At 43.3% G+C, this 12071-nt stretch overlaps 1 protein-coding gene across 1 annotated transcript in view; it reads right to left on the reverse strand.

Annotated features, from left to right (window-relative positions):
- Positions 1-12071, reverse strand: part of Epg5 (ectopic P-granules 5 autophagy tethering factor) — a 101999-nt gene that overhangs the window by 5644 nt on the left and 84284 nt on the right. The window contains exons 37-43 of the mRNA XM_046428317.2: positions 11660-11845; positions 10935-11144; positions 10122-10266; positions 7814-8056; positions 6566-6782; positions 5871-6086; positions 430-544 (exon numbers count right to left, since the gene is read on the reverse strand). Of these exons, the coding sequence (XP_046284273.1) occupies positions 430-544; positions 5871-6086; positions 6566-6782; positions 7814-8056; positions 10122-10266; positions 10935-11144; positions 11660-11845 (1332 nt within the window). The remainder of the gene's footprint in view (positions 1-429; positions 545-5870; positions 6087-6565; positions 6783-7813; positions 8057-10121; positions 10267-10934; positions 11145-11659; positions 11846-12071) is intronic.

Below are 12071 nucleotides of genomic sequence, written 5' to 3' on the forward strand. Positions count from 1 at the left end.
AGGCAAAGGGAGCCCAGGTGACTCTCAGGAAGTTAAAGCAGCATCCCAATGCCCCAGATCTTGGGGCCACAGGAAAGGTGAAGACTCAAACACACCCTGAAATGCACCTCATTGAAATGCACTTCCCACCCTCAGAGAACTCAGCTGCCCCACTGTGCTGCTTCATGCAAAACACTAGGGATTCATTCCAACAGCAGCTCTCCAGCAGTGAGTGACAAGTATTCGGTATTTTATGAACTGGGATCCCTGTGAAGAACCTGCCAACTATTCCATCTGATCCTTGTATTTAATATCTCACATGGCATGCAGCTGGCTTAGACATGATCAAGCTGCATAAGAAGAGCAGCTAAGGGGGCTCAGCTCTTACCATGCACAGAAATCCTGCAGAGTGGAGAGGGAGCAGCCTGGAGCCAGGCTAGCTGTACTGACCTGCTGAGCTTTTGGGGTCAAATGTAGTTCAGAGCCAGGCTTCAATCGGATCTGATCTTCTGAAGGAACCTGAATTGAAAGGAAGGCAGCCATGCCTCGGGCAGCCACTCGGAACCTGAAGTGATAGGGAAAGACAAAAACATGTAAGTGACCATTAGAGTGAGCATTTAAAAATAAATACCATATTTTCTACTAAAACACAAGATAAACATATTTCCAGATCTACTGTGTAATAAGCCTATTTAGGAAAATCTTCATTATAAAAATGTGCCCATAATTCAGATCCAAGAATGAAAAGTATTGGCAAAGATGTGAAATAATGGAACACTCATATATTGCTGGTGGGAATGTAAACGATGCAGGAACTATGGAAACCATTTTGGCACTTACTTAATAAGTAAAACATACACTCTCCATATGACCCAGCAATTCCACTCTTAGGTATATATCCAAAAGAACTGAATACAGATGTGCTAAGAAAAATCTGTACATGACTATTTATAATAACATTATCCACAAAAGCCAAAAAGATTGAAACAGTTCAATTACCTATCAGCTGATAAATGGATTGTTGAGAGCCACAGCCAAAGGGGCCCCAGCAAACTTTCAGACTGCCAGCTGATGATTGGCTCACAGCGCCCCAGCAACATCTTGCTGATTGGCTCCTCTGCAGTGAGGCTCATTGGGCTGTTTCCCTGCCTTTCAGACCACGGAGCTGCTCATTGGGGGACTTTTTTGGCTCCGCCCACGCGACCCAGCCAATCGGCCTCAAGAGCAAGAGGATTGTGGGAGGTGGAGAGAAGCTTGTGTGGGAGAGAGAGGCTTGTGGAAAGCCGGTGGTGGCAGTTGAGGCTCTGAGGGTTTTTCCTGAGAGGCTATTTTGTTTGGCGTGTGTGGTTATAAAAATAAAGTTAGTTTCTTTTGACAAGTGGCTCCTGATTGTGCCCAGCCAGACTGCGGCATTTGGTGGCCCATACGGGGAGCGACTGAGGGTAAGTGAAACTGCTCGCCCCTGAGGGCAGGGCGAGAGGATGGGTAGCCATTTTAAGATTCCTCTTTTATTTTGCTTCACTTTTGTTTTAAGTTGCCTGTCCCTGGAGATGAGTGAGACGGAAGAAAAACCGCTCGCATCTGAGGAAAAACTATTTACGTCTGAGGAACAGATAGGGAGAAAGGACGGATGCACATGTCAGGAGGATAGAAAGGCTATAATGACTTTTTGTTGTTCCCTTTTTATTTCATTCTGTCTCGGTTTTGTTTGGCGTCATCTTGTTGGGTTGTATTATAGTAGAAATATGGGATCAGAAATTAGTAAAAAACAAACTGAAAGAGTGTTAAGTAAATTGTTAGAGGAAGGAGGCATCTCAGTAAAATCAAGAACAGTCAGGGCATACGTTGATACAATACAAAAATGTAGCCCATGGCTTTTTAAGGAGGAGTTGTTAAATATATCACAATGGAACCATCATGGTGAAGATTTAAAAAGAATAGAAAAGAAAAGCCCAGGGACTCTGCCAGTTGGCACATTGCCATTGTGGACGTTCATATCTTGTTTGCTTAGTCCAAAGCCTTCAGTTCAGACAATGGTAGAGGAAGGAGAAGACATATTGATTCAAGTAAAAGAGAAGGTCTCTCAAGTTAGTCAGACAGAAGAAATGATTCAAGTAAAAGAGAAGGTCTCTCAAGTTAGTCAGACAGAGGAAAAGATTCAACTAAAAGAGAAGGCCTCTCAAGCTAGTCAGACAGAGAAAGAAAGTGTAAAACAGAAAAAGCCATCAGGGGGAAAGTTACAACAGGAGACTGCTACTAACACCTTTCTATCACCAGAGGGTGTAAGTGTCCAACCAACAGCACCACCTCTACAGGAGACTGCTACTAACACCTTTCTATCACCAGAGGACGTAAGTGTCCAACTAACAAGGCCACCTCCATATGCTGGGAGGTCCCCAACCCCCGCAGTTGATAGTTGGGATCCTGAGACAAGATCTCAAATATTAACATGCCCTGTATTTGAGGCAGGAGGGCAGCGATTTTACCATGTTTTAAATTTCAAAACAGTGAAGCAGCTAAAAGAGGCTGTAACAACCTATGGTCCTCAAGCACCCTTCACTGTAAGCATGGTCGAATCCATTAACAACTTGAACATGACGCCAGCAGATTGGGCTAATATGTGTAAAGCTGTGCTAAATGGAGGACAATACCTGTTATGGAAGGTTGCCAATGAGGAATTTTGCAAGGAGACAGCTAGGCGAAATGCAGCAGCTGGTTATCCTCAGAGAAATCTAGATATGTTGTTAGGAAAGGGACCTTATGAGGATCAGCAGCAACAAATTGCATATGATCCTGGTGTATATGCACAAATTGCTGTAGATGCAATTAAGGCATGGAAGACTTTACAAGGACATGGAGGTTTACAAGGTCAATTATCTAAGGTAATACAAGGAGCTAATGAACCTTATGCTGAATTTGTAGATAGGCTTATTCAAACAGCTACCAGAGTTTTGGGGAATACAGAACAAGCAATGCCATTACTAAAACACCTGGCTTATGAGCAAGCGAATCGTTGGTGCAGAGATATCATTAGACCACGGAAACATGAAGATTTAAACACATATATTAAATTATGTAGAGACATTAATGAACAAGAGCAAGTTGTGGCAGCTGCAGTAAAACAGGCTTTAGATGCCAGGCCAAGAACATGCTACAATTGTGAACAAACAGGACATTTTAAAAGGAATTGCCCCATTGGAGGAGGGTTTAACAAAACTAGGTATCAAAGGAGTAGAATACCAGGTATTTGCCCACGATGCCGTAGAGGGAGACATTGGGCTAATGAATGCTGTTCTCAAACCACCATAGAGGGTACTCCATTATCAAAAAACGAACAAGGACCAGGTGTTTATCCACGATATCGTGGAGAAAGGCATCAGGCTCCATTGCCAAAAAAATGGACAGGGGGGCCCAATGCTCCAGGGCCCAAAACCACAAATATACGGAGCACTGGAGGAACCCAGCAACCCCATCAGGGTAGTGCCCAGGACACATTGTCCATCAGATCCCTCATCAGACAAACCAGAGGGAGCGCAGGGTTGGACATCTGCGCCTCCGCCAGAGCAGTACTAACTCCAGAGATGGGAGTTCAAATCATTCCCACAGGGGTGAAAGGACCTCTTCCCAAAGGAACAGTAGGCTTATTATTGGGACGCAGCTCTTCTACTCTAAAAGGACTTATGATAAGTCCTGGGGTAATTGATCCCAATTATGAAGGTGAAATAAAAATTATAGCCAGTTCTCCAAAGGGTATATCAGTAATTTCACCAGGAGATAGAATAGCACAGTTACTAATAATACCCAGCCTACATGATAAATTTTCCAGTCGTACTGTAGAAAGAGGTTCCAAGGGATTAGGCTCCACAGGTGTAGATTGGGCTATGCTTTCTTTAAATTTAGATTCTCGCCCCATGCTAAAACTAAATATTCAAGGACATGAATTTAATGGGCTACTGGATACAGGTGCAGACCTTAGCATCATCTCTCGTCAAGAATGGCCAAAACATTGGCCATTACAACAAGCCACTCAAACGCTTCGAGGCCTAGGCGTGGCGACTAATCCCCGTATGGGCCACCAAATGCCGCAGTCTGGCTGGGCACAATCAGGAGCCACTTGTCAAAAGAAACTAACTTTATTTTTATAACCACACACGCCAAACAAAACAGCCTCTCAGGAAAAACCCTCAGAGCCTCAACTGCCACCACTGGCTTTCCACAAGCCTCTCTCTCCCACACAAGCTTCTCTCCACCTCCCACAATCCTCTTGCTCTTGAGGACGATTGGCTGGGTCGCGTGGGCGGAGACAAAAAAGTCCCCCAATGAGCAGCTCCGTGGTCTGAAAGGCAGGGAAACAGCCCAATGAGCCTCACTGCAGAGGAGCCAATCAGCAAGATGTTGCTGGGGCGCTGTGAGCCAATCATCAGCTGGCAGTCTGAAAGTTTGCTGGGGCCCCTTCATCGACTCTATGGATCTTCCTTCACATTGAGCCCCCCTACCATCACCCTTTTTTTCCTTTTTCTCCTCTGGTTTCCACATATGAGGATATACGACCCTTGAATTTCTGAGTTTTACTTATTTTGTTTAACATAATGCTCTCAAGTTCCATCCATTTTCCTGCAAACGGCATCCTTTCGTTCTTCTTTATGGCTGACTAAATCTCCATTGTGTTTACACTCCACATTCTCGATACTCATTCATCCATTGATGGACACCTGGTCTGCTCACATAGTTTGGTTATTGTGAATTGTGCTTAGCAAAATATTTCCAAGGCTTCTTCATGCTGTAGCGTGTGTTGAGATGAGATGTTGAGAGCCACAGCCAAAGGGGCCCCAGCAAACTTTCAGACTGCCAGCTGATGATTGGCTCACAGCGCCCCAGCAACATCTTGCTGATTGGCTCCTCTGCAGTGAGGCTCATTGGGCTGTTTCCCTGCCTTTCAGACCACGGAGCTGCTCATTGGGGGACTTTTTTGGCTCCGCCCACGCGACCCAGCCAATCGGCCTCAAGAGCAAGAGGATTGTGGGAGGTGGAGAGAAGCTTGTGTGGGAGAGAGAGGCTTGTGGAAAGCCGGTGGTGGCAGTTGAGGCTCTGAGGGTTTTTCCTGAGAGGCTGTTTTGTTTGGCGTGTGTGGTTATAAAAATAAAGTTAGTTTCTTTTGACAAGTGGCTCCTGATTGTGCCCAGCCAGACTGCGGCAATGGATAAACAAAATGTAGTAGATCCATAAGATAGAACATTATCCAGCTATATAAAGGAATGAAGAATCGACACATGAACAACACAGCTGAACCTTGAGAATGTTATGCTAAGTGAAAGAAGTCAGACACCAGAGGCCACATATTATAAAATTCCATTTTCACAAAATGGTCCTTCTTTTCTTTTTGGTACTGGGGATTGAACCCAGGGGAATTTGGCCACTGAGCTATATCCCAGCCCTTTTTATTTGTTATTTTCAGACAGGGTCTCCCTAAGTTGATTAGAGCCTTGCTTACTTGCTGAGGCTGGCCTTGAACTTGCAATCCTTCTGCCTACCCTCCAGAGTCCCTGGAATTACAGGTGTGTACCAGCATGCTTTAAGAAATGACCAACCTCGCATACCATCAATGGCTCCAAACCAAAAAGAAATCAGTAGTGTAATCAGATTACAAAGTCAACATAGAAGAGATAACACTAAAATACACTGTCTAAACTTCAAACTGTTGCAAACAAGAAAAAATAAATATGCTTTTTAGAATACCAAGATGTAATAAAGGTTTGGGTTATTGTGTTTTCCCCCTTTGTCTTTCTGGAAAACGTAACTCCTACATCAAAAACCCTACTCCAGAGTCCCACCCTGAAATAGGTGCCGATATCTGAGGCCTTCCAAGAAAGCAGTGGTAGGTGCATCCTCACCTGTTGGACAAGGGAGACTTCCGGCCCAATCCAATCGCCCCCAAAATCCCAGAGCTGAGCCTCTCCTCAGCCAGGAGGTTTTGCCTGCTCTGAAGCATGAGCAGAATTCGGACAACAGATTCCGTGAGGACTGAGTCGTTCTGCTCAGTCTGAATCAGGGACAGCTGCAGGACTTGGTGCCACCATAGAAATAGCTTTGCCTCTTCCTGTGCAGAGCTGGGGAAGGTGCCAGAGAGAGTAAAATTAGAAGTGAGATTTTTTTTTCCCCCCCAACTCCATTTCACTGAATGTCCACATTTGACTTTTAAGTAAAGGAGACATTTAGTACCTTAAAACCCTAAGCTAATTGGTGTTAACAAATGTTAATGCTACAGTTTAGTGACTACTTACTCTGTGCTAGACACTGTGTCTGGGTTTCATGCTTTCACTTAATGTTCACAACCCTGGGATGTAGGGATTTTTATAGGAAAGCTGCAATCTGATGCTCAAAATGCTTATTTTAGGAAATTAAAAGCTTGCTCAGAAAATTAAGCCATCAAGAAAAGAATCTTTTCCAAACAAGTGTCATGGTACCTTATAGCCTTGTTTGTTTTTTCTTAATTCTGTCTTCTTAAATAATTTCTTATCTAAATCCTTAAATTCTAAGTTAACCAAGTACCTTACCAGTTTTATAAAGCAGCCAGAAGCCAACACACCTTGGATACACCTGTTCCAACCACTTGCTGAGGATGAGCAGCACCTTCATTTCATTCCTTAGAGTCTGCTCACTATTCAAACACTGGAGCAGGTAGACATAAAGGGTCAGATAACTGCCAAGGGCCAGGCACTCCTGCAGAAATTCTTCTATAGTGAGCTCAGGAACTTGAAGGGACACCAGAATGGGACCCCATCCTAAATTTTGATTGAGGGAGCCTAAGGAAAAAAAAAAAGAGAGAAGACATCAAGACATAAAAAAGAGTCTAATTACTTAACAACTGCAACAAATCTTTTCACTTTAAGCTTCATGCCAAGGTAACATCTCTTATGTTGGCTCTATAAGCCACAGAAGTGAAATGTGTGCTGAGTATGGCTCAGTGGTAGAGTGCCTGCCTAGTATGTGTGAGGCCCTGGGTTCGATCCCAAGAACCACATACACACAAAGCTCAGGCCATAACTCCACACGTTGATTTTTTAATAATACAAATAAATTTCAAACAGAAGTATTAATCCTAATGATTCTCAGCTCTGCAGAGAGTGAGGGCAGGGTGCATAGTGGTGTGCATATCACTTCCACTGGTGGACATGGAATGTTGTGGGTTGTTGGGATAAGACATATGGCAGGTTATGGGCACTTCTGGAACCTTGCTCTGATATCCTTCTTTCTCTTCCACTGTCTAGTATCATGTATATTTGGATATCAGAGTTGAGATGGGCTGTTCTGAGCAATTCTTAATCCAGAGTCTGAAAGTTTATAGAGGCAGGGAATAAGAAGGCAAGGAAGGACAGGAGAGAGTGATTTCTTCACAAAAGAGTTTAAAAAGCATGACCAGAAACAAACAAACAAAAAACATTTCTATAAAAACTCCTTTTATCAAAACTGACCCAAAAAAGGGGAAAATAAACAGAGTGATCATTATTATATAGACTTTGGAGTACAATATTCGTTTTGAGGACCATGACTTTGCTTATGATACACTCTAAAACCAATGTAAAACAAGTTAGAGCTTTTGTCCCTTGAAATAGGTGATGGCACCAATAGATATGGATGAGTGATTCATATGCTAACTGCAGATCTTTATGAAAAAAATATATATTAATATAGATATATAGATATACATCAATACAGATATGTCAGAACATTCATTTACAGAGCAGAAATTAGAATGGTAGAATCTAGAAATATATTTCCTGGTGACAGAGCTTTAATCTTTCCTGAAAGACCAACAGAAGACGTGTCCCCTAACCTTCCTTAAAGTAGGCGGAGATGCAGGCTTCTGTAGTCTCTGCCATGTGGCGGACGGATGCCAAGCTCTGGCAGGCTGCTGTTAACAGGGGCAGCACCACCAGCCCATGCACTTTTTGGCCAATCCAGGTCCGGATACTGCCCCGGAGGAACTCTGCCATTGGAATAGTTGCATTGTTCATCATCATCAGGACTTCCATAAAGAGGCTGCTGAGGGCCATGTGGCGGGTCTGGCTATCCATGTCTGAAGGGGAACACAGACATGCTCTCAGGCCGCTGGCATAGGGACAAGAATGTGATCATGAAAACAACAGTGCTACAATCTTAGCTGCGCTTTGGGTAGATATGATAAGCTAATTAGTAAGAGTACCCTCCACCCCCGAGTCCAACTCCCAACACAGCCATTGCCAAGCTATCAATAGTCTAGAGTGATTTACATAGAATAAAGATTATTATAGCTTAAAAGCAAATATAAAAGTATGGAAAAGATTCCTAACAGCAGCTCTTCTATTTCTTCTCCCCCGCCCCTTTACTCCCCTCCCCCCGCCCTTTTTTTTTTTTAAAGAAAGAGATCTATGTTGCTCAGGCTGGCCTCAAACTCCTGGGCCTACAAGAACATGTTACCATGCCCTATTTCTTTGTTTTTTAAATAAGAAAAGTGAACAGACTATAAAATAAACACGTTTTTCAAAGAAAACTGCCAGAAAAAGAGCAAATTCTATTTCACAAGCATGAAGGGAGGTCACTGGGGCAGCATCCTTCACCCTCAAGCATGAGAAATACATGTCACTGGGAGTTTTAAAAAGCACGATTTTTACCAATGGCTTCTAGCTCTCTTTGAGTTGGGTACTTTAAAAAAAGAAAACAAAACTTTCTTAAGGCTTTGTTGCCACAGGATTCAGTATTTGCATCCATGGGACTGGTAAAAAGTTAGAAGATCTTATTCATCACACCCAACAAAAAAAACTACTTATACACTGTAAAACAGACCCTACCAACTGTAAGATCTACTTCTTATCAATCAAGAACTTAAAAACTCTTGAGAGAAAGAAAAACAGCAATGTGCCTGGGAATTTTTCTTCATATATTTCTATGGGTATAAATATTCTTAGTGACTAAGTCTTTGTCTCAATTTCAACTAAAAAGCAATTTTAATTTATCTTTTAATTATGACTCATAGTAACAAATTACTACAATAAGCCTCATAACAGATCCTAGCCTCTCCCCTTCCTGTTCATCATCAACCGGGGCAATAAACATTTCCCTGAAAACCAGATCTGATCCTGTTACTCTTCTGATTAAAATTTTCCTAAAACACTCTTCCAGCTCCCTTCCCCGGGCAGCTATTGTTCAAACCTCAAGGCCAACTCACATATGACCAACTGTGGCACAGTTTCTCCAGTACCTACTGACTTTTCTTTTTCTTTTTTTCTTTTTTTGTAGCGGGTACAGGGGGACAATTTAACCAGTATGAATTCATATTTCAAAACCATGTGAGGGACTGGGGATGTGGATCTATGGTAGAGCACTTGCCTAGTATGCATAAGACCCTGGGTTTGATTTTAAGCACCACAGGAGGACACATAAAAGAAAATTTGTCCTTAACCAATATTCAAAATGGACCTCTTTCCCTGCCACATACCAAGGCCAGAACAGGTAATTGTCTTTTCTCTCCTTTCACAGGAGCATGTGCATCTCTGGCTCATCTGTGCAGGAAAGATGTCACTCTGTGGCTTACACATGGGATCTCCTTTTAGGCTGCCAACTCGGGCAGGCCCTGTGCTTTATCACCCCTGCTATTTTCTGAGAAGGCTCAGGTGATAGCCATCTTGTTTCATCTACCTTTAAGGGTTTGTTCCCCGTTTTACTTCATTTCTGGCCTCTGAGATTTCCCAGCAGGAGAGGCAGCCAGGATGTCGTCCAGTCTACCAAACATGAAGAACAGAAATTCTCCATGTAAAGTATCTTGACAATTCTACAGGTGATTCTGAAGTGCTCTCCTACTTCCCAGTCAAACCCCTAGGCATGCTGCTCGCTGGCAGGCTTCCTGCTACCTTCTAATAACTAAATCCAGAGTGTCCAGCTTGACCCCCAGTCCACTTTACCTCACACCAGCATCGCCAGGGCCAGCTCCTCCTCAAGTTCTTAACACTCCGCCTCTCTCCAGGGCTGACTAAGCAGCTCTTTGACCACTGTCTCTCTGGAAACGGGAATGGCAGGGTCCTGCCCGTTTTCCTCACCCCACAATGCCTTACTGTGACAGCAATTCATAGATTATGTGAATATGTGGCTTCCCACTGGTCACTTACCAGGCGGGTTAAAGACAATGATATCATCCAAGAGCTTAGACATTTCCTGTTCTAGGACAGCAAAGGTGACTTTTCCAGTTTGTTCCAGGGTGCTGAGGAATTGAACCATCTGATGAGTGAAAGCTTGGCATTTTGGAACCACATCCTGACAAACAAGAAAAGGATCACTCAAATGAATCCAAGCAAGGAGTGTGGACTGAGGATTCCCCGGGAGCATAGCACTGCTCTGAACACTTGGGCAAGGAGTGGAGAGGACAGATCAAGAAGCCACGCGAGGACCTCATCCAGGCATCCCAGGGTCCCATGTTTGGGGCTATGCAAACCTGCGGTAACTAGATTAGAACCTGCCTTCTCCCAATTCCACACAACACCCCTCCTTCTCCACTACATTCGTCATATTAACTACACACGGATTACCTGCCAGGATCTTTCCAAAAACTTTCATGCTCACTATCTAATTCAGTCCTCATAATACTATGTGAGGTGGTCCTGAGTCTGTCAGACCTCAAGCTCATACTCTTCACCGTTCCTGCCACTGATGACATTCATAAAATGAAACCAGTGGCCCACTGCCAGCTCTCAATCCTTCTGACCTCTGGTAAACATGTGTCACTGATAATAGGTCAAGACTTTGCAAAAGAGAGAAACCCAAACCAAAGGATCCAAGCAAGGGACCAATATGAATACACAATGACACTCCCCCAACCTTCTCTGCTGAGCAGTCAGCACGTCTGAGACTGTCCTCAGTGGTACTTATGCTACTTCCAGTCCTGAAGACCTTGCCCTGCCTTTTAAAGCACCCTCTCAACTTACAAGATGTTTCTGGCTGTCAGTAGGAATGGAAAGTCCTGCAGACACTTTCAGAAGCTTCACAATCAATTCAGCAGAAGATTCCTTTGCCAGGATGATGGTTGGTGGGTAGTGACTGCTGAAATAACTTAGCACGCTCTGGTATGACACAATGTCCACAAGGTGCCATGAGAGCGAGCTTGTCTGTCCAAGGAGACTAAGTAAAGGCGAATCCTAAAACATGGAACAGATGGCTTTAGTTCCAGAGTCCCATCTTCTGAGAAATATGTCATTCTAACTACTCCATAAGAAAGCTACTAAGGTGTTCTATCAAAGCACAGAATCTCAGATATCAAGTAAGAATCTACTCATTAGGAGCATTAGTAATGGCAATAACCAAAGTCATGGCAAAAACCCACTAATATTAAGATCTAAAAAACTATTCGGAACCAATTTTCAAAGGAACTCTGCTCTGGTGGCACACGCCAACACTGAAGCACAGAGCACAAACTAGGAAGTAGATATAAAATAAAATAAATTGATGTGTTCTAACTTAGTGAGGTTCTCTCCATGACTTAGGCAATGGATGATCCAAGAAAAGCAAGCATCTCATTAAAGGCACAGCTCATATGCCACGCACCTATTCATGCTGACAGAGGGAGGCACTAAGGAAACAACCGAAAAGCCACGACCCAGTAGAAACTGAGGAGCTACAGAGCTTCGTGTGATCACAAGCCCCCCAAACTTACTGTCTGTTCTATAAGTTGAACTTCCTTTGCCAGTAAAATCATCATGAAAAGGAGGCAGACAATCATGCTCCGGGTTTCAGGCTGGGGGTTGGGGTTCCAGGCATCAGCAAGCACACTAACCCAATTGACTTCACAAAGCACGGTTCCCAAAAACAAGAAACAGCTCTTGGGGCTTCCTCGTTCCACCTTCAAGGAAATAGATGAAAATCAGTGTTTTGCTTTATGCTGTCTGACTTATCTTTAAAATGTATATAAATCAGTGTTTCATGTATTTGTTTTTAAAAACATTTTCCCCAGATTATACATACCATCCATAATCCTAACTTCCAGAGATAAACATTTGTCATATCTTTCCTTCCATGTTGTACATGCATGCATTTTTAAATTTCAATAATTCTTTGTTTTGTTTATT

Source organism: Marmota monax, unplaced genomic scaffold (genome assembly GCF_021218885.2).
Source record: "Marmota monax isolate L192 unplaced genomic scaffold, Marmota_monax_Labrador192_F-V1.1 WCK01_AAM20220418_F8-fsc00031, whole genome shotgun sequence".
NCBI lineage: Eukaryota > Metazoa > Chordata > Mammalia > Rodentia > Sciuridae > Marmota > Marmota monax.